The sequence below is a fragment of the Podarcis gaigeae genome (assembly GCF_964106915.1).
Source record: "Podarcis gaigeae genome assembly, chromosome: 2".
Taxonomy (NCBI): Eukaryota; Metazoa; Chordata; class Lepidosauria; order Squamata; family Lacertidae; genus Podarcis; species Podarcis gaigeae.
This window is the reverse complement of record NC_139679.1, coordinates 5795482-5820911: the sequence shown is the minus strand read 5'-3', so window position 1 is coordinate 5820911 and position 25430 is coordinate 5795482. Positions and strand designations below refer to the sequence as shown.

The following is a 25430-nucleotide window of genomic DNA, read 5'->3' as shown; positions in this document are numbered from 1 at the left end:
GGTGGGTGGGTTGGGGTGACATGTGCATGGTACCCAATTCCTGCCTGCTTACACAGTCCATCGGAAGCATGAAAGAGTTTCCTTCCCTCAGCCCCTTGTTGTGTCCCCCCCCCCCCCGAGAGAGCTGGGCCCCAGGTATTCAGGAGCCGAGAAAGCCAATTTACTTTCTGGCATTTCTATCCTTCCTATGCTCTGAGGAGTTCTCGGTTGTGAGCACAGTTCTCCCCCTATCCCACTGTATCCTCACAACAACCATGTGAGATAGGTTAGGCTGAGAGAAGGTGACTGACCCAAGGTCACCCCATGAACTTCCTGGCTGAGTGGGGATTTGAACCCTGGTCTCTCAGTCCCTAGTCCAACACTCTTAACTGCTACTCCATACTTGCTCTTTATACACCTAGCCTGGCACTATCAACTCTAGTCTCTTTCCAAGGTCTCGGGCAGATAGAAGAAGAGGAGGAGGAGTAGGAGTAGGAGTTGGAGTTTGGGTTTGATATCCCGCTTTATCACTACCCTAAGGAGTCTCAAAGCGGCTAACAATCTCCTTTCCCTTCCTCCCCCACAACAAACACTCTGTGAGGTGAGTGAGGCTGAGAGACTTCAGAGAAGTGTGACTAGCCCATAGTCACCCAGCAGCTGCATGTGGAGGAGCGGGGAATCGAACCCGGTTCCCCAGATTACGAGTCCACTGCTCTTAACCACTACACCACACTGGTATAGAGGTTTTTCTACTTGATATGTTTAACTGGAGATGCCAGAGACTGATGCCAGGAACCATCTGCATGCAGCATATGTGCTCTACCAATGCTGTCCTACTTTAACCCCAATTCCTTCCATAACTTTTTTTTTCCAAAAAAAGGCGGCTAAGAGTATTTTTGTTCTCTTGTTTGTTGGATATTTGACACCTTATTTGTCCAATTAGCTTGTCTCTCAGGATGATTATCTCAAGGGAAAATGTGATGTGCTGACACAACTCATCAGATCTTCCCTATCTGCATGGTATCAATAGATTTTCTTTTAACATTGGTCAGCTAGCCTCCAAAAGGTTGACAGGGTAAATAGCTGGATCTGTGCTAGTGGTGTAGTCTACTTATCTACCCTTCTGCTGACCTCATGGAGGGTGCTCCTAGACAGAAAGACAGCAGGCTTCATTCCACACACATATTCAAAAACACACATGGAGGAGATTCCCTATGCTTCTTCGCATCTGCTGCAACACCCAAGCAGACTCTTGGACATCTGGTGTGCTGACATCTCATTTCAAAAGCCAGTTCCTCTCCAAAGTTAAAAAGCGGTGCTACTCAATATCTCCATATGGATCTAGGCTTTTATTTATTAGAAAATTTATATCCTGCCTTTTTGAGCCAAAGCATCTTAGAATCATAGAATCATAGAGTTGGAAGAGACCACAAGGGCCATCGAGTCCAACCCCCTGCCAAGCAGGAAACACCATCAGAGCACTCCTGACATATAGCTGTCAAGCCTCTGCTTAAAGACCTCCAAAGAAGGAGACTCCACCACACTCCTTGGCAGCAAATTCCACTGTCGAACAGCTCTTACTGTCAGGAAGTTCTTCCTAATGTTTAGGTGGAATCTTCTTTCTTGTAGTTTGGACCCATTGCTCCGTGTCTGCTTCTCTGGAGCAGCAGAAAACAAACTTTCTCCCTCCTCTATGTGACATCCTTTTATATATTTGAACATGGCTATCATATCACCATGGGACGCAGGTGGCGCTGTGGGTTAAAGCCTCAGCGCCTAGGACTTGCCGATCGAAAGGTCGGCGGTTCGAATCCCTGCGGCGGGGTGCGCTCCCGCTGCTCGGTCCCAGCGCCTGCCAACCTAGCAGTTCGAAAGCACCTCCGGGTGCAAGTAGATAAATAGGGACCGCTTACCAGCGGGAAGGTAAACGGCGTTTCCGTGTGCGGCTCTGGCTCGCCAGAGCAGCGATGTCACGCTGGCCACGTGACCCGGAAGTGTCTCCGGACAGCGCTGGCCCCTGGCCTCTTGAGTGAGATGGGCGCACAACCCCAGAGTCTGTCAAGACTGGCCCGTACGGGCAGGGGTACCTTTACCTTTACCTTTATCATATCACCACTTAACACAGTGGTTAACAACAACAACCCAAATAAATATAATTCAAGAGGGGGCTTAATTTTTTTAAAAATAATAATAATCAAGAACTAATCAATCAATCAAGTTAGCAGCAATAAACAATGACCAAAAGCTAGCAGAAGGTGGGAGATTCTCTTCCAACTTTGAGGGCAGCCTGGGATGGCACAGCCTAAATCAATAACAGCAGCAAAAAGTAACAGAGATCAGGGAAAGTGTGAATATCCCTTGGGAGGGACTTCCAGAGTTTAGATTCCACCACCAAGGAGGTCGTACCCCAAGTAATTCTGCCCTCAATTTACTTCAAATGGCAAAAGGGTTCATGAAGAACAGTGTCTCCAAGGAAGTTCTTGTAATGTGGGTAGGTTCACGTTGAGCTGGGAGGGAGGTAGAGAAGGACCTTCCACACACACACACACATATATATATATATATATATATGCCATCCTCTTGATCTTAGAAAAATTACGTGAGCAGATTCAGCCCAAAGCCTCCAACTGGCTCATGCCACAAGGAAAAGAGAAAAACAGCCTGCTTGTTGTGCATCAAATATATTATCTGTACATCACATAAAGGGTGGGGACATTATTTGCTTTCTCAGCTGCTAGGATCAGAAACAGCCTGGTTCTCATGGATGCAATTTGCTGCAAGTGGGGTAAAACTGTAACTCTGGCATGTGACACGTTCGGTTTTATGGCTGGTAATCCAACTGCACTGGAAGCAACTTTATGGTTATGGCCTATGGCCTTAAACAGCTACTCCCACCCTATCCCCATCCCTCCTCATTCTGGGCCAACTCCTTTGGCACAAGGCTGACTATTGTCTCCTTGGCACAAGTCAAGGTGCTGCTCTGACCTATAAACAGCCTTAATGCACAGAAGCCTCAGAGAAATCCTCTCCCTTAATTCCACATACTTTCTCCTTTGCTCCACCGCCAGTTGCAGACTCAAGCAAGACGGATTTCTTCACTGCGCCACCCAGGCCACCAAAGAGGGAAGTTATTGGTGACTCCCTTCTCAAGCACTCTGAGGATGTTTTGAGGCTTTTCCCATTTGGGTTGGCATTCAAGAGCCTGTGTGAAGCAGCCCAAATGGCAGCGGAGACAGGCTCTGGATGCGTAGATTTCGCCATGCTCATTCCCCAGCCGCTCCGGTAAAAGGAGCTCACATAAGCGGCCCTTGGAAAGACCCCCACCCAAAGTCCTTTTGCCTATCAATCTGGGCAAAGTAGATTAATACTGGACTCAATAAGAGACATCAGCTTCATCTGCGCCAATAATAAGCGAAGAGACCAGATCCTGCACATGCTGCCATGTGACCAGCGTGCCACACAGTCAGAAAAGCCCACACAGGCAAGGCTTTTGCCATGGTCACTATGAGTTGTAGCCAATGCTAGCCTGGCTCACAGCAGACCCATTGAAATCAAGACATGGTTTAACTTAGGTCCATGAAGAGTAACAGGTCTACTCTTAAGCTGGCTACAACCCCTTGTGCTCAAACATTCATGAGAGCAGGCCCTTGTGGGGGCTTCCGCCTCTTTCTCTAAGGATAATAAAGGTAAAGGGACCCCTGACCATTAGGTCCAGTCGTGGCTGACTTTGGGGTTGTGGCGCTCATCTCGCTTTATTGGCCGAGGGAGCCGGCGTACAGCTTCCAGGTCATGTGGCCAGCATGACTAAGCCGCTTCTGGCGAACCAGAGCAGCACACGGAAATGCCATTTACCTTCCCGCTGGAGCGGTACCTATTTATCTACTTGCACTTTGATGTGCTTTCAAACTGCTAGGTTGGCAGGAGCAGGGACCGAGCAACGGGAGCTCACCCCGTCGCGGGGATTCGAACCGCCGACCTTCTGATCAGCAAGTCCTAGGCTCTGTGGTTTAACCCACAGCGCCACCCACATCCCTTCAATATTTAGGATTTTATTAAGGATAATAAATAGTGTAAAATGTACACAACAGACTATTACCCACCCAGGACCTGCAAGCAGGTGTGTAACGTGATCACAAGCCTGGTTGCCTTTTTGCGCCCACCCTCTTGGCTGGATGTGCGCCCAAAGCAAGCCCTCTCTCTGTCCCTCGCTGGCACTCACCATCTGTCGGAAGGCCTTGGAGTCCTTCGTCCGGGGGAAGGAGCGCTCAGGTACCCAGCGAGGCACCAGTCCTTCGGTAGAGTTGGCCTGAGCCCTCTGCAGCTTGGCTAAGATGGCCTTCTCCTCTTTCTGTCGGAGAGAAAAACAGGCCATGGAGGTGCAAACAAAGAAGTTGGGGGGGAGGGGGCCATGGGGAGAGGGGGGAGGCCCTTTCCAATACCCTCCCCTGGAATAAGGCTGCTCATCTTGGCCGGCCAGAGTTGCAGCTTCCACTGCTCCAGCTTTGGATAGCAGAATGCTCACCTTCCCCGTGAACCACACCTACAGGGCATAAGCAGCACCCTGCTGGCTGGCAGGTAGGTCTTCTAACCCTCCACACCCTAGAGAAGGGGGGAAGGCAACTTTTTTGGGCCATGGGACACATTTTGAGAGTGTGCTGGGAGTGCCAGTCACAAAATTGCCACCACTGGGGTGGTACTGCATAACACACAATGGCTGCCATGGGGAATGTGGCATAACACAAATTTAGAGACTACCACCCCCAGCCACCTCAGACTTACTAATGGAAGGGAGGTATGTCCTGCTGTGATTCTGAGGGATCACACAGTATTGGTTCTACTTACACACACAAACATTTGCAGTCTAAAAGCAACAGGGAACCTATATCAGTACCAGGAAAAATATACCTCAGAAGGTATATTCACATTTTGCTCCATAACCTTTTTCTAGGAGGGCTAGAGACTTCTCTTTAAAAAGACAAAGAAAACGGGGGCACCTGCCCAAGAGCCACGGTGGGAAAGCCTTTCGTGAGCCCTGCACAAGAGCAAATGACTGTGATATTCTTCCCCAGTCCCCAGCCCCTCCAGGACTCACTCGTTTCTGGCTGCAGCCCACGATGAAGAAGGTGTCGATGTTGTGCTCCTTAAGGTAGGCATTGCGCTCGCCCCCGTGCCCTGGCTCCACTTCGTAGTCCTCATTCAGGTACTGCAGCGTAGCTCGCGTAATGTGGATCCGCCTAGCACAAAACTTTTGTCACTCATCTGGTGGAGTCCCCCCCCCTCCCACTCCCTCTGAGCCACACCTACAACTGCCATTAATATGCACAAGAGGAAGAAGAAGACACCGTTCAACATGTAAGTGGTTTGGTCTCTGCCCACAAAGCTGGAGAGCAAGAGGCTAGAATCATGGAATCATAGAACTGCTGAGTTGGAAGGGACCCCAAGGGTCATCTAGTCCAACCCCTTGCAATGCAGGAATCTCAACTAGATCATACATGATAGATGGCCATCCAACCTCTGCTTTAAAACCTCCAATGAAGGAGAATCTCCCACCTCTCATGGGAGGTTCGATGGGCAATTGAACAGAAAGGGCAAGTAGGTGGGTAGTAAAATTGGAGGAGGTAGCAATAGGACTCCAGGGAATACAAAAGTGGACTAAGCTGAATATCAGGGGAAAGCCTCAAAGGTGTGTCTTCAGAAACTAAGGCAGGAACAGGGAACAGCATGGCTGAAAGCCACAGAGGCAATGACAGATGGCTTTACACGGGTTAAGAAGTGCAAGAAGGGGAGATGGGAAGGGAGATAGTTGGGGTCAAGAGTGTTGAATGAAGGGACTAGAAGTGTGAAGAGGCTGCAGGCGGCAACTGGGAAAAGCCATTGGAGAAGTTTCAAGGGAAGAGATGGAAGTCTTCCCAGTCTTTGGTCACCTTCACCACACCTGGCCCATGCAGTAGTGGAGAAACCCCAGCCCACATGCCCTCACTTGTGGCCTGCAAGGCCAAGCAGTGGAGACAGGGCTTTGCAAGAGTGCCAGGGATAAGCCGATGGCAGTGACTTTGCCTGCAAGGATTGACTCCAAACCATGAGGGCTGAATTGGGCCACTTGCTATCAGGTGCTTGTCAGGGTGGTCCACCGTAGCCACCTGTCAAGCTTGGCCTGCAAGCTTAGATCCAGTTCCCCACCTTTGGGTCAAGACCATGACCACCAAAACTAGAGAGCCTGGTTTTGCTCTTGCTGCCAGCAAGCTGAAGTCCTGGCCAAACCAAGCTGCTTGTTTATGCAAAACTATGGGGCCTCTCCTGGCACAGAGGTGGGCAGAGCCATGTGGAGGTGGCTGAGGTGGTCAGACAACGTTGCCCCAGCAAAAATGCATCTTTGTGGCAGCGGGACAATGGCTGCTGTTTAAAAATAAACCCTTGCCCCATTTTTTGGATAACAGCAACCCCCACTTCCAAGCATCAAGGATAGGGCAGGGCCTTTGGGACAGGGAAGGTGGTGCCTATTGGACAGTGCTTGTGACATCCGCCAAGGGGGAGCTGACAAATTCTCCTCCTGCCTGCCCACAAATACATGTACAAGCTGTTCGCCTCCACATGATCTGTCTCAGGCAACAGACACAACCCTACAGTTCCAGCTATCAACTCATTCCTCTTTATGGAGCCACCTCTTAGTAATTCCACCAACCCAACTTTCCCCTCCTTTTGCTCCAAAGACAGAGACTTTGTGGCTCTCCAGCCACAAGTTCCAGGACTCCCTACTGCTATCATGCCTGACCACTGGTCATTACTTCCCCAGCCTTTATTCAGGCCTATGGGGACTGGACTTACCCAGCTTTGCCACCAGCCTCCATGTGGTTGGCCAGGGTGACATCATTGGACCAGACATCAAACTGCCACTTGCGTAGCCCCAGCACTCCGCAATGTACACGCCCACTGTGGATCCCGACACGCATGTTCACATTCACCCCCGTCACCTCACGCACCAGCCTGAAAAGCAGGAGGAAAAGAAGCGTCAAAGCACCCCTCCCCCTCTTCATACACCCATGAATTCACTCGCATGAAGCAAGAAACGCAGTCTGTGTCTTGCGTACAGGGGAAGACTGACTATAATACCATCAACAAAGTGTCATATTCATGCAGGGTACAAGAAAACAGGTCACTGCCCTTAAGGGTGACGACTGATGTTAAAATGGGCAATGAAACTTCCTGCAAGCAAGTTGGCAGGGTGGGGATGGAGGTACGAGAACAAAATAATCTAGGATCAATAGACAAGCTTCGGCCATACAATATTATTATTATTATTTATTTGTACCCCACCCGTCTGGCTGGGTTTCCCCAGCCACTCTGGGCGGCTTCCAACAAAGATTAAAAATACATTAAAATGTCACACATTAAAAACTTCCCTAAGCAGGGCTGCCTTCAGATGTCTTCTAAATGTCAGGTAGTTGTTTATCTCTTTGACATCTGGTGGGAGGGCGATCCACAGGGCGGATGCCACTACCAAGAAGGCCCTCTGCCTGGTTCCCTGTAGCTTTGCTTCTCCTAATGAGTGAACCGCCAGAAGGCCCTCGGAGCTGGACCTCAGTGTCCAGGCTGAACGATGGGGGTGGAGACGCTCCTTCAGGTATACTGGACCGAGGCCGTTTAGGGCTTTAAAGGCACTTTGAATTGTGCTCGGAAACGTACGGAAAATACGGAATATGGAGCCTCAAACACCTGTAGATTAATTTGTCACCATATCCATACCCAAAGCACATCTTTAGACCCTTTTATCAGTGGTTTTGTGTTGGTCAAGTTAAGATTTACCTGTGAAAGAAGACTTTGTATGCTTCTTTTTATTTTCTGTGTTTTAGTTCAGATTAGTTTTTTTTTGGGGGGGGGATAATGTCTCTACGCATACATATAGCAACTACTTAGGACTTGAGTGAGCCTTCACAGAAGTGGGACACCATTATAAACCACTGGGTTGTATTCAATGATGCCATTCCGCTTGTGCCACAGACTTCCTGCTCCAGAGGGTTGAGGGACCAAAAAGCATCTTGCTGCTTTGACACCAGCTGCCGCTTTTGGGTGGTACAGTGGGGCACAGAATACAGCCACCCGTGACTTCAGATGCAAGTACAAAGCTGGTGGCATTGCTGGCTTTTATCACGCACCTCTTCACCTCACAGATGCTTCTGCCTTACAAAAAACAGGCCTATAGATAAAGCATTTCGATTCTCTGGAAGGGGCTCCAGTTTCACAGCCGTCCATCGATAACCCCAGGGGGTTCTCCTTTCCCATTTCCTTCAGTGACACTGCACAAGCGCACAGGGCTTGGCACAAAGATCTGACACCCTGTGAGGACTTTGGCTTTTATGGGGGGTGGGGGTGTTGCAAAAAGGAAGTTTCTAGACCATATGGCTGTAAAGATAATCCTGGCATTACATAGGCAATGCCTGGTGAAGTATGAAGTTTCTGAGGACGAGGAGGAGGGGTGCTGAGGACTGGCCAGGAAGCTAAGGCAGCGCAAGGCACCTCCCTCCCTCCTGCCAGCCAAAGCAACACTAAGAACATTATGGGAGAATAACAGAAGCTTCCCCAACATGTATGATTTATTCAGTTCCACAATTTTGCATTTCAAGGAACTGAGATTAGATATTTCTGCTTCACAGCCCTGGTGATGCTATCTCTCATAAGCTATTATCAAGCCCGGTTCCAACTGAATGCTGCAAGTGTGAAAGAGATACTAAGTTTTTTAAACCATTCAGTGATCTGTATAAATGGAGAAGTAACGAATTTGGCTTTCTGTACTGTGACCTGAGATAAAGAAGGATGTTGCCACCTGTATGTTGTGCGTCAAGCACATGCACAAACTGCCACAGTCATGGCTGGTGTATCTCACACATTGTAAGATAGCCTGATAAAACACGGTTTATCGCGATGGGAACAGGCTGCACCTGTGAGGGTCACACAATCTCCTTCCTCCTCCAGAGTGGCCATGAGGGGGTGACTGGAAGATTTGGCAAGCTTGTTATTAACAAGCTTGACATTCCACCCAAAAGTTATTAACAAGCTTGACATTCCATCCAAACTTGACAATTCATTGTAACCAGAGTTTATCTGAAATAAGCTGTGGGTTAAACCACAGAGCCTAGGGCGGCGGTTCGAATCCCCGCGACGGGGTGAGCTCCCGTGGCTGGGTCCCAGCTCCTGCCAACCTAGCAGTTCGAAAGCACATCAAAGGGCAAGTAGATAAATAGGTACCACTCCGGCGGGAAGGTAAACGGCGTTTCCATGCGCTGCTCTGGTTCGCCAGAAGCGGCTTAGTCATGCTGGCCACATGACCCAGAAGATGTATGCCGGCTCCCTCAGCCAATAAAGCGAGATGAGCGCCACAACCCCAGAGTTGGTCACGACTGGACCTAATGGTCAGGGGTCCCTTTACCTTTTTTAAACCATGGGTTATGAAGTGGGCATCCTTCAAACAAAACACTGTTCAGATTAACCAGAGTTTATGAAATGGATATACTGATAAATTGTCATTAATCTGAATATTCAAGTCCCCTCATCCAGTCTACGCTAGAGGTGGGGAGAGCACAAACACCCTAGGCTAGCTAGTGCTTGTTCTCATAACGATAAACCACGGTTTACCATACATCCAAACTAGCCCATTGTGCAATACAAAACAGCAAACACACACACAATTTTATGGTATCCTAGCCGATTAAAGCTTATGCCGTAGAAAATGTATTAGTCTTTAAAAAGTGCCCCAAAGATCGCTGTGACAGGCTAAAAAGGTTACCTTTCTGGAAACTGTCACAAGGAACATGTTACATGCATATGGCGAGGCACTGACTATCCCAAGGAACGCATGCAGCCCTCGCAAACCAAACTGCTTCCCCCTCTCACACTCACGAAATGGCCTCGATCATGTCAACGCCCATCTCCACGCAGCAATGGGCATGGTCCGCCCGTGGTTCTGGAAGTCCAGAGACACAGTAGTAGCAGTCCCCCAGGATCTTGATGCGGAGGCAATGATTCTCCTGCCAAAGGGAGGAGGAGGAAGTCAGAAATACCACCACCCCAAACTCCAACGTGCCCCTTCCATCTCACCTCAGTTCATTTTGAATTTGAATTTTCATTGGAATTTTATTTACAACAAAACACAAACCCCCAATACACAAATCCACCCTCATTAAACGTGAACATAATATACAGTGAGCATAACACTGTGGATATTTAAATTATAATTAGAAAAATCTTATAAGAAGTAAATAAGGAGGCCAGATACAGGATAAAGGAAGTCTTTTATTTGGTTGTTTGTATTGTTGTATGTTATTATCTCACCTCAGTTCAATACCTCTGCCCCTGCTCCACAAAAAGACCCTCCAGCAGCCAAAATCTGTACTTCTATAGGGGAAGTAACCTTATAAGAATAAACAGAGTGCTGTGGGATGTGCCTTAAAGGGTCTTGCTTTGTCCACAAACATAGGGAAGGAGGTGGTACCAGAGCTGAACATTTATGGGGATTTCTTAACACGGCAACTGGGTTTGTTGCAGGCACACCTGTAATAAGCACAAAGCTCAAGGGAGGTGCGCATGCTTAAAACATGCAGACATTTGCCAGAACCCCGGCTGGGCCCTATTCCTCCAATGAGCACAGGCAGATCATCATTCCCCCACAGGTCAGCTCTTCCACTGGCCGATCCTGCTAGACGCACTTACCGCAGCCAGCTTGTCAAAACGGGCAAAAAGCTCGTTCAGTGTCATGACCAGTTCCTGCGCTGTGCACTGGGACGCCAGGCTAGTGAAACCCTCAATGTCAGCAAACAGAATGCTGTTGGGGTGAGAAGAGACAGGAAAAGAGCATAAGAACTTGCAAGGGGGTCTCTGTCTTATCTGGCTTAATAAACCCACCCAGAACCCAGCCAACATTTTCTCTCCTCGAGCACTCAGCGACCCACCCGCTCACGTCTTGTCGAAAAGCAAGTGCCCTGCAGTTTAAGTTTTCCATGTTTACAGTAGAGCGGCCTTTGCTTCACTGACGTCCTTGCCACTCCTAGGCCTCGGTCACTCCCAGGTATGGGTGCACACATGCAAACACACACCCCATATCCCAATAGCTTGGTACCTGACATTGTCATGTTTCTGGATGTAGATCTTGTGGAACATCATGTCCTCCTTCTTGGTGTTGATGTCCTCCTTCATCTCCATGGCAACATGCTGGGGCAGCACTGATAGCAAGAGCCGCTCCTGCCCACCACCCCAGAGAGAAAGCCACATAAATACTTCCCTCAGAGCAAGAATGTTGACACAACACACCGAAATTAAAGGCACCAGTTTCAGCCTTGTCACAGATAATCCTCCCTTCACCCTTCTCTTCCAACCTTAACATTCCTTCTGTCCCAGTTCACAATCCCCCAAACATTGCCAGACTCTCAAAATTCTGGCATCCTGTCGTCCCCAAGCGGCCTAATGCCAGCCACACAAGATCAGGAACTGAATGGCCAAGCTGGCCCTTTAACTGGCAGCCCTGCCCACCAAGGCTGCAGCCCAACCCTGGCCCCCCCACAATGACTCCTCACCTGCTGGCGGTTTTCACGTTGCAGGTGTAGCCGTGCCTGAATGTAGCCCCGGGTCTCTTGGAAGGCCTGGCGCTGCGACACCTCAGCCGGGTAGTGGGTGCAGATGCCAATGACGTTGGTACACAGGAATATCAAAATGTTGGCTCCAAGCTGCAAGCAAGAGAGGGGCCCAAGTGAAACGCATACTGGGGCAGGAAAAGAAGTTACTGCTTCAAGCAGTTTTCTTTCCCAGCAAGCTTTCAGCAGGAAACCTAGACCTACTAAAAAGCCCATTCATCGTCAACTCCAGTTCCTGACGTTTGTGAGGTGGACCACCTTCCCTCCACCTGAGGTGCCGTTAACCTCTGCTCCCTTCCCTAAAGAATGAATTGGGAGCTTGGTGCCAGCCCAGGAGACCCTCTTGGCCCATAATGGAGTCTCATCCTCCATTGCTGCCAGGATACAAAAGGGGTCCCAATATTGTGCCTTCGGGAGACAGAGGGTGGGAAGAAAAACAAGCAAAACACAGCTCCCTGAGGTTTAAGGCAGGGCTAGGGAACCGAATCTGACCACTGGGCCAAACTCTTACACCCCTCACAGGCAGTGCTTGTGCAGCACTTTGAAAGGAGCTTTTGGATATTAGGCCATTGGCTGACTGTCTGTTCCTAGAAGCCCATTTTAGAGCACCATCTTGTCCAGCGCTTTGCAGGCACTGTTGATCAGCTGACCAGCAATACCTGCTAATCCCCTTTTGGCAGAGCCAGGTGTTCACCTGCCTCACACCTGACAGGTGGCTGCTGCTGGGGGAGGTAATAGGCAGCAGCAACAGCCCCTTGGCCTTTCCACTCTGTTGCAGGAGCGCTGTGGGAGCCGCATAGCCTGGCCTGCCTAAGCTGAGCCTGCTCTTCTGTTGCCATAATTGAAGGAAGATTAATCTAACAGCCTGCTTGGTTTCTGTTATGTGCAACAGGGAGGCACGGTCTTGTCTTTTGCCTCAGGCAATGACACATCTTGGGCCTGGCCTGCCTCCAGGACTCACCTGCCGCTGAGCTAAGGTGCTGCAGAGAACTGGGATGGTGCCGTGGATAAAAGGGTGAGCTGCAGGCCAGGAAGTTGCCAGCTGAAATCTCACTTCAGCTCTTTAATTTAATTAATTAATGTTTTCTAGGTACTGCACAAATATTAAGAAAACACCCTAGCCTCTCCCCACCAGCTTACAGTCCAGCTGACATGATAGAGAAAGGGATTGGGAGGGAATGGGCAAACAAGCTGACAGAGGCACAGATTTATTCAGAAAAGTTGAGGGCATGGTCCATGGGCCCATGATGCAGCCGCCATGTTGAAGCCAAGCAGGCCTGGACAGGACCTGGTTGGGAGTGTGTTTTATCATGTATTTTATGTTTTGCTAGAAACTTCCCAGAGTGGCTGGATCAACCCAGTCAGATGAGTGGATGATGATGATGATGATGATGATGATTAGCTCCACAGGCCATCCCCGGCTCCTCCAGTCAACAGATCTCTAGTTGGTCTTGGAATGGGGAAGGCCTAAGATTAGGTGACAGGGCTGGGAAAGACCTTAGCTTGAAATCTTTGTGCAATTGTTACTATACCAAGTAGGTATGAAAAAGAAATTGTCAGACTTGGTCTATGGCCGACGTCTATTCTCAGGGCAACAACCTCAATTAAAGACATTTCAACTGATTCATCAGCTGAAACTCTTATTTGATTAACCTATTAATTAAGTTTGTGTGATCAATTATGTCTGCATGCACGTTTGCAAACAGTGGCATTAAGGGGGAAACAATGTTCCTGAAGCAAGATGCATTTTTTTGCTAGATAACAAAGCAAGTGCTATTTTAGAAGAGGCATTTCCTTGAGTGTGCGCACATGGTTATGTGGACGGGAGAGACAACGACTCTTCTTTTACAAACATAAGAAACACAGAAAGCTGCCTTATAATAACAACAGGAAAGACTATTTATCAATTGAGCCCAATAATGCCTACTCAGAGTGGCAGCATTTTTCCATGAAAAATGGAGATGTCAAAGATTAAACCTGGAACCTCTGCAAAGCCTGTGACCACTCCTACCATCTATTGCACTTCTCCCCTGCATTTTTTGGTAAGAAGCTGCATTAATATACAATATGAAATACAACTTTAAAATCTGCTGCCTTGTTAATCAGTGGCACTTTTGCACACACGCGCATGCACACACACACACACACACACACACACACACGTAGCTGCACCTGCTGTCCCTTGGTCACTCTAGACTTTCTTAGTAGCTCATGCTCTCTCTCCATGCAATGTTTGTCACAGTGACAGGTACTCAGTATCCTTGTAAGCTTCCTGGGCAGCTTGGGTGAATTCGTTCTTACTCTAATGCAGTCAATAGGCGACACCAATCTGTAATCTGCCCTAAGCCATTGAGATAGCATGGGGGGAGTCTAAATAATATATATGTAAATAATGCACAAGCTAAGGCTTCTTCCTTGGTCACCTAATAGTGCCATGATAACTGGAAACAGGATCTTAACCCATCTGCTTGGGGGTCAGCTGTGAGAGGAGGCAGGTGAAACCTCCACTCTATAAATGCTGGAATGCTCACAGGTAAAGGTGTGCTTATTACTGCAGGGCACTGATGGTAGGTTCTAGGGATGCTGGCAGCATGATGAGTCTTGGAGCACAAAACGTCAACAGCGGGCTCTTTCCCACAATGCCACTATGGTCTGATGGCTCTGATCTCATCTCACCAAGGTCAACCAATCCTCAAGGACCGCCTCTCCCCATGTGAAGTGACCCAGACCCTGCGATCATCATCTGTGCCTCCTCCATGAGAGGTCTGGAGGGCAGCAACACGAGAACAGGGCTTTTCTGCTGTGGCTCCTCGCCTGTAAAATGCTATCCCCAGGGAGACTTGCCTGGCACCTTGGCTGCGTTGTTGTTGGTTCCCCCCCCCCCTGTATTTTTGATGGAAGTCACCCAAAGTGGCTGGGGCAACCCAGTCAGATGTGAGGGATATAGGAAATGTATTATTATTAATCTTTAGGCACCGGCAAAGCATTCCTCCCAGGCTTTTGGCTAATAAACAATCTATGGGCTTTTAAACTGGGGGGGGGGGGAGCATTGTATTTTTGTGTTTTTATATTGTAAACTTTGGTTTCTGATCTTTGTATGAAGGGTGGTATGGACATGTAATAAATAATAATAAATAAATCCTGACCAGAGTTTTGAAAGGTAGCAAAAATGAATGCCCACTAGGATGTCACTAACTTATGGCAGACAGTGACTGGGCCACTTATAGACACCTCCACACTCCAAGCTAACTCCCCAATTGCTGCTGCCAGCACTGGATAGTTGAGGGTTAACTCTAATTTAGTTTATGAGTTGAAGATACAGCAATAATTCCAAGCATCATAGGGGAGCTATTTGTGTGTGTGTGTGTGTGTGTGTGTGTGTGTGTGTGTGTGTTCTAAAAAAACCCAGAAATCCACAGCAACCCAAACCTTGAAAGTAGCTATTTCTTTCCTTCTGAACAGAAAAGGCTGATGTGAGCAGCTGTATCCTTAATCCTTTTTTGGAAAGGAGCACTGGAAGGCTGAACCGAGGAGGAAGGGGAACCAAATGGAGCCGTGGATGAAACCCAAACAGGCCATGAGGTTACACTAACAGCAGAAGCAGCTGCAAACTGACCACCACATTTGCCTCTCCGTCGCCAATGGCAGCGCTCATCACTCTGATAACTTTGCAGACGCAGATCCTTCTAGTTATTCCCAGAAGAGAAATGCTGAAAGTTGGGCTAACCAGAGCTAACAGACAGTGCAAGAACAGGAGAGATCTGGGGAGCAGTGGGGGAGAAACAACCAGTGAAGTAAAGACCCTTTTCTAAAACCATGTCAATAAAGGGGCACAGATATAAATCACTGAGGGAGTCTGCAAGCTGCCAGATCATTATTCAATGTAGGCCACCCTCTTGTGGCCTCTTTCCTTTCCTCCCATTTTCTCCTCTCCACACACAAACATTACACATTTTAGAATTATGCCTCATTGCCACTGTAGTGTTCAACGCCACAATTTTAATGACCCGTGTTTAAGAGGTATGTTACGTAGTAGTTCAAAAACCTAATTGCAATGCAATTATGTAAGTTTTAGACACATTGAATTTGACGGATTTCAAAAGGATAAAAATACAAAAGAAATGGGTAAATTATGCTGCTCCTTTCTAGGGCCAAAGAAATAGAAGCACAAAAAGAGGTGATGGAACTGACTATTAAAATTATGGTTAGCTGAACTTCTGCATTTACCAGCTGAATAAATGTGGACATTTAAATTACACCTTTGCCTTCATCTCTGCAGCAAACAGAGCATCAGGGAAGTAAATTCAAAGCTTGCAATGTAAGCATATAAAAACAGCTTTATCCAGTCTAATGTCCACCAGATGTTTTAAAACTACAGCTCCCACAAGCCCCAGCCAGCATGAACAATAGCAAGGGGTGGTGGTAGTCTACAACATCTGGAAGGTACCAAGTTGGGGAAGGCTGATAAAAAGGTCACCATAAATCTGGATGCTACACAGCACTGACTCTGTAGCACTAATGATACAGTGATGACAGCAGGTAGAGATGCTTAGGCATAATGTGTAGATATGGTTCTCTGTGGAGTGCAGACCATAATTAGCACATCACTCTCTAAGGTACAAAATAGGTAAGACTTTGTCTTTCATGGCACTGATTTATAATACGCAACTGCTGGACAACAGAGAACTCTTTATCATACAAATTGTTCTAATTCACTTTCAAATGCCTGATTTCCTAATTCATTCAGAGAAAAGGGGCAACCAAAATTATCAAGAGCTGAAGCAACTCTTGTATGAGAAAAAGGAACAGCACACCAGACTTGTTAGCTTAGGGGATTAAAAAAAAGGCACGTAAGGCCAGGGAAGGGCAAGGAGAGACCACCAGACAGGTATATAAAATTATGCAGGTGGGGAGAAAGAGGGCAGCGGTTTCTCTCTCATTGTCCTTGAGCCACAAGGTCATCCGATGGTTGCTGGGAGATTCAGGACAGACAAGGCAGAAACCTTCTTCACCCAGCGATATTTAAGCTATGGAAATGGCTGTCACGGCTGTGGCCCCCAACTTGGATAGCTTTAAAAGGAGGTTAGATAAACTCATGATGGAAAAAGGGGCTACTAGTCATGCAGCAACAAGAGGCAGGAGACTGAGGAGTCCAAGTGGGCAGCTTAAAACTGCCCCAAAATATCCAACCATCCCACCACAAAGAACGTTCCTGTGTTAAGTAGAGGATCCTGTGGACGTGCCATCAGATTCTGTGCTGGGAAAAGATGTTCAGTGCTAGTTCTGGCCAAACAAGATTCCCAGGCGTTCCTCTGTCACCACCAAGCAATGAAAAGCGGGCAAGAACCAAACAGATACGGGGCAGAAGCAAAACGAAGTTTTCACACACAAGGCTTTAGCGCCAACAGCCAAGCTAACCGTGTTATTTGGGGAACTCAGGAAATGAAATATCCCAATCACCCACTTCCAGAAACTGGGCCAATCCCACAGCATGGGGAGGAGCTACAGGCAGGCTCCTCCTATACTACCCAAAGCTGCTCCTACCAGCTTAGGAATGCGCCACAGATTCATGTTCCCATGCAGCTCAACAGGAGAAGTAGGTTGCAGGCCACTTGACTGCTCCCCAACAAAAGCCTGAAGCAATTACCATACAAGTCCCCGACTTGGCAGCCTTTTTGCTTCACACCCAAGGCCTTTGCCCAATTAGTGTACGGTTTCAAGTGTGCCTTTCCTCAGCTTCCTAGGTGTTTCTTTGTCCTCAAGGGACTCATTAATCCCAGGCCTCCTCCGCCCTCACTCCTTCCCCCTTACCTGCTTCCAAAGGAAGGAGTCCGCCCTGTTCTGGTGCCAGGAGATTACCAGGTGCAGCACAGAGAGCAAGGCTCCAGCCAGGACCGCCACCCGCATGCGGACGGGCAAGAGGGTGTAGATGATGTAGATGAAGAAGACACTCCACCAGACGCCCTCGGAGGCACTGCGTGGCGAGACCAGGAGAGTGCCCAGGGCCTGCACCCCGCACAACGCCCCAATGACCAAGTAGCTCACGGCCCACATGCAGTCCTGGTGGAAGCCAGTCCGGTTGCAGAGGACCATGAGCGAGAGGAACAGGGCGGCCGCCACGGCCAGGGCAGCAGCATAAAGCACGCGGGGAGTGCCAGGCACGCAGTGGAACAGCAGCATGATGCCACAAGCCAGCACCAAGACTCCCATGAGCACCGTCAACGAACTCTGGTTCATCTGGAAGAAGTAGCGCTGGTAGAGCCGCTCCAGCTTGGCCGAACGGAAGCGCTTGGAGCGGAACACTTGCAGCAGGCGCCGGCCACAGTCGCTGGCCGAGAGTCCCTTGGCCTCTCCGCCCCCGTCCTCGAAGCCCAGGTCCACGGCTTTGAGTCCCAGGTCCCCAGTGCCAGGCGGGGGTGGCGGCGGCGCCTTCTTGCCATAGTGGTCCTCCTGCCACGAACAGTTCAGGCCCAGTCCCCCGCTGCCTCCGCGCTCCAGCTCCGGATCCTGCAGGCAACTCATGTAGCGAGGGCCACAGAGCGCTGGGCGGTGGCGCTTGGGCCCATTGCGCTCCCCCCAAGCAGTCTTCCGCTCGTCCACTTTGGGCACCAGGATGCCGCTAAACCAGGACATACTGTGGGGAAGGGGAAAGGGCATTAGAAATAAGAACAGGCAGAGCAAGGGAGAAAGTCAGCTGGGCTTGCCTCTCCGAGAGGACCAACCCCACATCGTTCCCCACACAGCCCAGTAAGGGAGCAGTTCCTGCCATGGGTCCGTACAACCTAGAAGGAGGTGCTTTCTTTCCTTGCTGGACACAAAGCAAGAACAAGGGAAGAATGAAATCCTGATCATTAGCAGACCACTGGCAAGGAGGGCTCCACCAGTTCCTGGGCAAAGCTATTCCCCTCTCTACGGGAGGCTGGGCCACAGAGGCAAAGCACACAGGGCACTGGGACGTCTCCAGTTTAGGTAACAAGGATGGTGGCCACTAAACAGGATGCTCTTCAAGCAGGGCAGCTGGATCAGTGCCAGGGGACGAGGCAAGGCTTGTGTGGCAAGATACACAAACCAGAGGTGCCTAACGTAGAGGTGGGACAGGGGAGGCAGAGCATCCACATTCTTGAAAAGAGCATCTAGAGAGCCTGCAGAGGGAGGGTTCAGATTTATTAGGGGTCAGTGCCAATGCATCAGAGGCTGCCCTCTTTGCCATGGGGTGATTCAATACCTGGAAGGCCGCTGGGAACTGGACACGAGGAGGCGACATGGATCCCCGTAGGGAAGGCAAAGCAGCAGCAGTGAGGGGCGTCTCTTATTTCCTCTTCAACATTGAGCGGCAACCTGTTCAAAGAAAATAAAGCAGTCAAGCTTGTTGTTCATCCTCGATGCTCTTCCAAGGCTGAAGCCCCCATTGCATCCCGTTCTCCTGCTCTCTGGAACTTGAGACTGGATATTTCTCTACTTGCCAATCTGTGGTTACCTTCACACATTCTCTTTTGACTTCAAGTTTTATAACAGACACTTCCCCTGAGATGCAACTAGATTCCCACCAGGGTATGACACCCCCCCCCCCCCGTGCATACTTTATGCTGAGTGACGCAAAGAGGATATCTATCCCTTTATTCCCCTTCCAACAAGGATGACAGTATGAGCGTGATGCTCTAACTAACAGCCCACAAACACAAGTAAATACATTAACTGCTTTGAGTCAAAAGGACAGCTCAAACAAGTCGCTTTGTAACCTCAGGTTGCGTGGTGCTGACAGAGGGAGACTTGCAGGTACTTTGGTCACTGAACCATCTGCTGCTGATACTGGGAATCAGAAATATGTGCATGTTCCCCCTGCCCGACCTGCACAAAAAGCAGCTAACAGAGTCTGGTGTGTGTGTGTGTGTGTGTGTGGCTTGCTTCAATTTAGCATCCCCGGTGCAGCAAAGTGGAGGACAGGCAGCAACAGTTGTCCTACCAAGGTCAGCTCCAACAAAAGAACAGTGATCAATATGCTAATCTCTCTTTCCTTCTTTAAAAAGGCTGGCTCCTAACATTCCAACCCACTGGAGAAGGACTAAGGGGGGGGAAACCCCAAAAGGATGGTGTTATGCGGATGAGGAGGGGTTTGTTGCAGAAGGGAAAACCTGCTTGATTCTTAATCCCCCAAATCAAGGAAGGGAGCAGGGAATGGGATTAGCCCCACCCCAACAGTGTACAGTACTTGCACACTTTCCCTACTTTCCACAGGATAGAGGACAGCTGTCAGTAATTCCTCCAGAGAGAAAGTGAAAGTGCTGCACCTGGAGAATTAGTGGCTGCCTGAAACAAAATCTCCCTGTGCATTGCTCTCACCAACATAGATCCCATGGGGAGGGGGTGCTATACACAGGTCCCCTCTCTATACACATCCTGCCCATTGCAACAATAAGGGGACAGAGGGGATTGTTGGCATTGATCAAGGCCTTACAGAATGCTGTTGGAGGGGGTCGGGTGGAGCTAGGCCACTCTTAACTGGCAGGTTGAGAAGGCCTGTGGCATGTTGGTGGCAAGGCGACTGTGCCCTGCCCCCCTCTCTCTCCCCTGAAGTGGGAAGAGTCTTTAGCGAGTGGCAGCCTGGCAGCAAAACCTGGTTCCTAACATTTCATCACACTCTTAAGAGTGCCCAAGAAACAGAAGCAAAGGTGGAGTTATGCAGATGATGGGACTGAATTATTCAGAGACATCTCAAGGCAACACCACACTCCTTGGCTGTCACTAGAGGCAAAGGGAGAGGACAGAGAGAGTGTTCACACGCGCAGCAACACGCCAATCTCCACCAAAGCCCTTGCAAAACACAAGTCCTTTTCCCACACTGCCCATCAAAATGGCATCTCTGCACAGCGAATACACACACGCACATGAGCGTATGGATACAAAAGTTTAAAACGTACAGTGAACACAGCCTACAATATGCAGCCTTCCTTATGCAGTCCAGAAAACTCCAGAAGTTCAGATCAGACCCCACTGGTCTCCGACACTTGCTGGCTCACCTGATCCACGCATCAAAGATCCAGAACACAAGGTGAAAGGAACTATATGGGCACAGCTCAGTCCAAACTCAGTTTACTTGTCCACTAATTCCAGCTCGCCATTCTGCTGCTCTCTCAGCAATGTGCCCTTCCTCTTCTCCAAACGGTGTGGAGTTTTGCCCAGGGTGTGCAACAGGAGAGATTTCAGAGGCCAGGGAAAGTTTGGGGCAGGAGGGGCAGCGGTGCTAGTTTCTGGCAGCTGGGTCCTTCCTCTGGCTTAGCTCGCCCATTCACTGAAAACCAAAGTGGAATAGTTTTCCCCTTTCAAACTCTATTTGTCTTGAGTGCCAGCCAAACCAGGGCTTGTTTTAGCTCCAACCCCTTCGGAGAGCGATTCCAGTGCCCTCCCACACTGTTCTTATCTGCATCCATCCAGGGAGATGGCGTCAACGTCATGACATCATTGCCCTTTACTGTAGGAACACACAGGCAGGCTTCAGAAGCTGGACCCCTCTTCCCCTCCCCTCCAATCCCCACACAACACACACACACACCAGGAATGGCTTCACACACACCAGCAGCACTCTGACGCAGCCTCCTGGGCTGTGGGAAGCAACAGCCAACAGCACATGAGGACAGCTTTGTGGCAAGCGGAGGAGGTCAAGGGGTGCAGGACATAACCCATCTAGGGAGAAGCCGGGCTGAAATAAAACTCAAGCATGCAGGGAGGGGGAAGGGCTTTGGCTTAATAGCAAGGTTTATTACAGCTCAGCTCCCCCAGCATTGATTTCCCCCCTCCCCGCAAACCCCCGCCCCACATTCGTAAGTGATGCAATAACGAAGCATAACAAAGTGATACAACAGCAACAGCATCTTCCTCCTTGGTTCAGCTTTGCATCCTAGGAAGAACACATGCCCCCTCGCATAGTCACTTTTACCCTACTCCCTGCAGCCCAACACCCCTCACTCAAGAGCCTGTTCCCTATAGCACAGCACCCTCTGCCTTGCACCAGGTTATAGGTCAACTTCTTTTCCCTTCCCCAGGTCCTACTAAGGGGCTTGGGAGAGGTGGTTCCAAAGTTCAATGGGAAAAGAGCCCAGAGCCCCACAGAGACTCCCTGCCCAGAGACCCCCTTCCCTCTGCCTGCTTTAAAGGGGAGACACGGCCAAAGAATAAATAAGTCCACAGCTCACAATACAGAGGCTTTAGGGGAAGCCCACCTGCTCCTCCTCCAGGTATGTAACCTGACCAGGCTGAGAAGCTAAGCTGCCCAGGCCAGCCCACATTCGGGAGCCAACCAATCCCTGCAGAGGCATCCCAGAAAACCAATCCTGGGGGAAGCAGAAATGGGGAGAAAGTCCTACCGCGTTCAGCCCTTACGAACACAAGGAAGGTGAAATCTTTCAACTCTGGGAGTTGCATTATCATTAGCCTTTTCTCCTGCGCTCTGCAGGCACCCTATTGCCTCCCCACCTAATTCAATAGCCAGTCTTCCAGTCGGGGGGCAGCCATGGAACTTTCCCGGCTCTGGGCAAGTGCGCCCCCCAAGGGCCCCGCATCGGCCCGCTGCTGTGCGCACCTGTCCCCACGCCCCTTCCCCCCCCCCCGCGCGCCCTCTTGCATTCCCCGCAGTCGCCGCGGATCTCTGGGCCTAGAGAGCGCCCCCAGCCGGCGCGCTTGGACCCAAACGCGTCCCCTCTCCTCCCGTGCGCCAAGTCGCCGTGGGGACGGCCTAACTGCTGCCACCCCTTTCTGCTCGTTGCGCTGCCATCCCTCTCGGGACCACCTCCCCAGCTAGCTTCTCCCCGCCGCACCCCCGGCAGGCCCGGCCTTTCTGGACGCGGCGGTTCCCAGAGCCAGCTTCCCAGCGCCCCGCCGCCGCCCGGCTCCATGCGTCCTCCGGGGCGCAAAGCGTATTTCCCCCTCGGAGAGATCTTCCGTGCGCTCTCCGGCTTGCTCCCGTTCACCACCTCCGCCACTACCACTCACCTCCGGGTGCTGGGCCGCCTCTGGGCACGGCAGGGCCCTCCTCTCCGGCGGGTGGGGCGGCGGGGGTGTAGCAAGCAGCGATCTCTGGCAAACAGATCCTTCTGCAGCCCCTCGCTATCTGTTTACACCATGCGCCCCCCTCTCCATTCCTGCCTGCCCGCCCGCCCGCTCTGGGCCCGTCCCCTCCTCCCCGCGTTGTCCAGAGTAAACGCCCTCTAGCCCGGATCCACAAGGCTCGCCCCGCTCCGTGCGCTCCTGACCGGGATCGCCAAGCAGGAGGCCTTAAAGGCACAAGGTCCCTTTTGTCGCCTTCCCTTCGCCTGTTGCGCGGGGATGCGGGGGCAGTTGGCGCGGGGGAAGCAGAGATGCCGAGGGAGAGAGGAGCTGTGATTCCAGGCAGCGAGGGCGCTTGGCAACGAGAGGCGGCGGAGGCTGCCCAAAGCATGGGCACCTGCTGCAAGCAGGCAGAGCAAGGGGGGGGGGGGCAGAGAGCGGCAGCTGGGCCCAGTGGTGCAACCCGCCTCTCCCCACTCTGCGCTAGATGGATTCGCTCGGCTCACACGCGTGCCCGCCGGGAGATACACGCAACACCTACCGCCCGTGGGTGGCGACAGTCCCCGGTGTCCTAAAGCACAACTCTTGGCTACAAGGGTCTCTGAGGCTCTCGCCTCTTCGTACGCACATTCCCCCCACCCCAGCATAAAAAAATCTCCCAATCCCAGGACACTCGTGGATCCCAAACTGTTGTCGCCTAGAGGGGGAATCTCTTAATGCCGTTTGGGTTTTGCTCAGGAACCACCTGTTGTTGCCATCTCTTAAACCAGGACAATCCCTCTCCCCTCTGTTTTTTTGCTTATCCCCAACGCACAACAGAAATATCAGGCTGAAAGTCTGTGCGGACTTACCTGGGAGCCAACCCCACTGAAAACAACGGCATTTACTTCTGAGTAGGCATGCCTCTGCCAGCCGTATAAGCGTCCACCCGTTTGGATGCCCCACGGCGTCAGTCATCAGGTACACTCCATCCTTCAACAAGTGGCTCGCCAGCCTGTTTGCCCAACTTGGAGGCCGCTCTGCTCCGCTCCAGATCCCGATCCCAGGCAATCTCTCAGGGCTGGTTTGAGTCTCTCCCCCCCCCCCCCCCGCAAGCTTGCTAGCAGCATACAAGCAGAGGAAGGGAAATGGTTAGTGAGCAGCTTGCCCTTGGCAGGGGGACAGTGCCAGGCAGAGGACAAGCCCTAAATCCTTCTGTTCGTGCCACTCCCTTAGTTTGTGCCAGCGAGGGAGAAAGGGGAAGGCAGGCCTCCCCGTGGCACAATCCTCCGAAGAGGTAAGCTTAATTGTTAATTAACCGTGAGTCCCACGGGGCCAGGGAAGTGCCCGCAGTGGCAAGGATGGCATTTTGTTAAGGGCAGAGTGGAGCGGTTCTTCCAGGGCACCTGCCCCTGTGCCGCTGGGTGTGTACAAGGCCTCCACTCTCTCCCTGCTTTGCAGATTGGCTTGGCTATGGAATAATGCCACCAAATCTCCTTAACCGAGTGACTTACTAAAGCGCTGCTTGGGGAGTGATTATCCCCTGCGCAAGAAGGTCTGGGCTTCCCCTGGGCCTGCTTGCTCGGCTTCTCCCCAGGCAAGGAAGAGGGGAAGGGGGTGTGAAAGGCATTAATTGATTTCGAAGCCTTTCTCCTGAATGTTCCATTGCATCATAGTTGATGGCAGGGGGATTAGGACTGGGTGTCATGTGATGGCCTTAACCCTTCCCAGACTGTAACTGGACACACAGAGAAACAAGAGCCAGAAAATGTGGCAGAAACTCGTCACATTAACATATCTTTGGTGCCTCTTTTCCTTTCTTTGACTGCGTACACATCATGCATTTAAAGCACATTGTTTCCGCTATGTCTCCTGGGAACTGTAGCCTAACCCTCGCAGAGCTACAGTTCAGAGCACCCTTAGCAAAACTACAGTTCCCATGATTCTTTGTTTGAAGTCATGCACTCTAAACTTGTCTTATGTACACAGCCATTGTCTTCTTCGCCATCTCCATTCTTCCTGGTGGAGCTCTAACATGGCTACTCTAAATATATGGATGCATTTGAACTCCTTTTCTAATAACAGAGTATGGAAGAAAATTCACCAGATTGTGAATTTGACATGGTGTTTTCTTTGCAAGTTCCCTTTTCACCTGGCTGGTGGCAGTTATTTGGAGTCAAGCTTTCTAACTCCTGCTCCAATGAGAGTGTTTTCAAGCAGGGTTTTATGAAACCCTTAAGATTCATGAGCATCTTCTTACACAGGTTCTGCAAACATTATCATTGTCCCACTTCAACGACATCACCTCCCTATTCTAAAAGTGGGGTTATCCCTGAGTAACACATGTCCCAGTATAATCTCATGATGCATCTTTTGTGCTTAATTGTTCAAAAACAGTCTTTATTTGAATTTTGAAAACGTTAAACACTACGTGCTTCCAGACAGGTTTTTGTTTTGCTTTGTTTGTCACGAACAGGTAATTCAGATCTGAATTTTGTGTGTACGTGATTGGCATGCAACCATCAACACACTCCATTTTTAGTTATAGATTTTTCATAGCTATTCAGCTGTTTCCCATCTTGATGGAATGCTATATTTTTTTGTTTCTCCTCTCAACTGCCCACCCCCACCCCAATGCCACCTTATCCTGTTCTGGGCCGCAGACAGCTTAAAAAAAATCACAGGTTGAGGACAAGAGCAAACTTTACCTTTCGTTATCATGCTTCACTATGGGCAAAATGAAGGCTTGTGCTGTGCAGAGAGATCTGGTTCCATTTATTTATTTTTTATGTTCATTTAAGAGTTGTGAAA

General features: G+C 50.1%; 1 protein-coding gene across 7 annotated transcripts in view; it reads right to left on the bottom strand.

Moving 5' to 3' along the window:
• The window catches only part of ADCY6 (adenylate cyclase 6), a 52630-nt gene extending 28581 nt beyond the window's left edge, over window positions 1-24049 (bottom strand). The window contains exons 1-11 of one of the 7 annotated variants that reach the window (XM_083729361.1): window positions 23492-23790; window positions 20618-20889; window positions 18826-18938; window positions 17412-18234; window positions 11544-11693; window positions 11090-11211; window positions 10684-10795; window positions 9874-10001; window positions 6805-6963; window positions 5072-5213; window positions 4199-4327 (exon numbers count right to left, since the gene is read on the bottom strand). In XM_083729361.1, coding sequence (XP_083585487.1) covers window positions 4199-4327; window positions 5072-5213; window positions 6805-6963; window positions 9874-10001; window positions 10684-10795; window positions 11090-11211; window positions 11544-11693; window positions 17412-18233 — 1764 coding nt within the window. In that variant the 5' untranslated portion in view covers window position 18234; window positions 18826-18938; window positions 20618-20889; window positions 23492-23790. Of the gene's footprint in view, window positions 1-4198; window positions 4328-5071; window positions 5214-6804; window positions 6964-9873; window positions 10002-10683; window positions 10796-11089; window positions 11212-11543; window positions 11694-17411; window positions 18235-18825; window positions 18939-20518; window positions 20890-21961; window positions 22141-22586; window positions 23160-23181; window positions 23221-23491 lie in introns of those variants that run through there. The other 6 variants (XM_083729359.1, XM_083729356.1, XM_083729358.1 and 3 more) reach the window with 6 other exon arrangements.
• Window positions 24050-25430: the final 1381 nt, after the last annotated feature.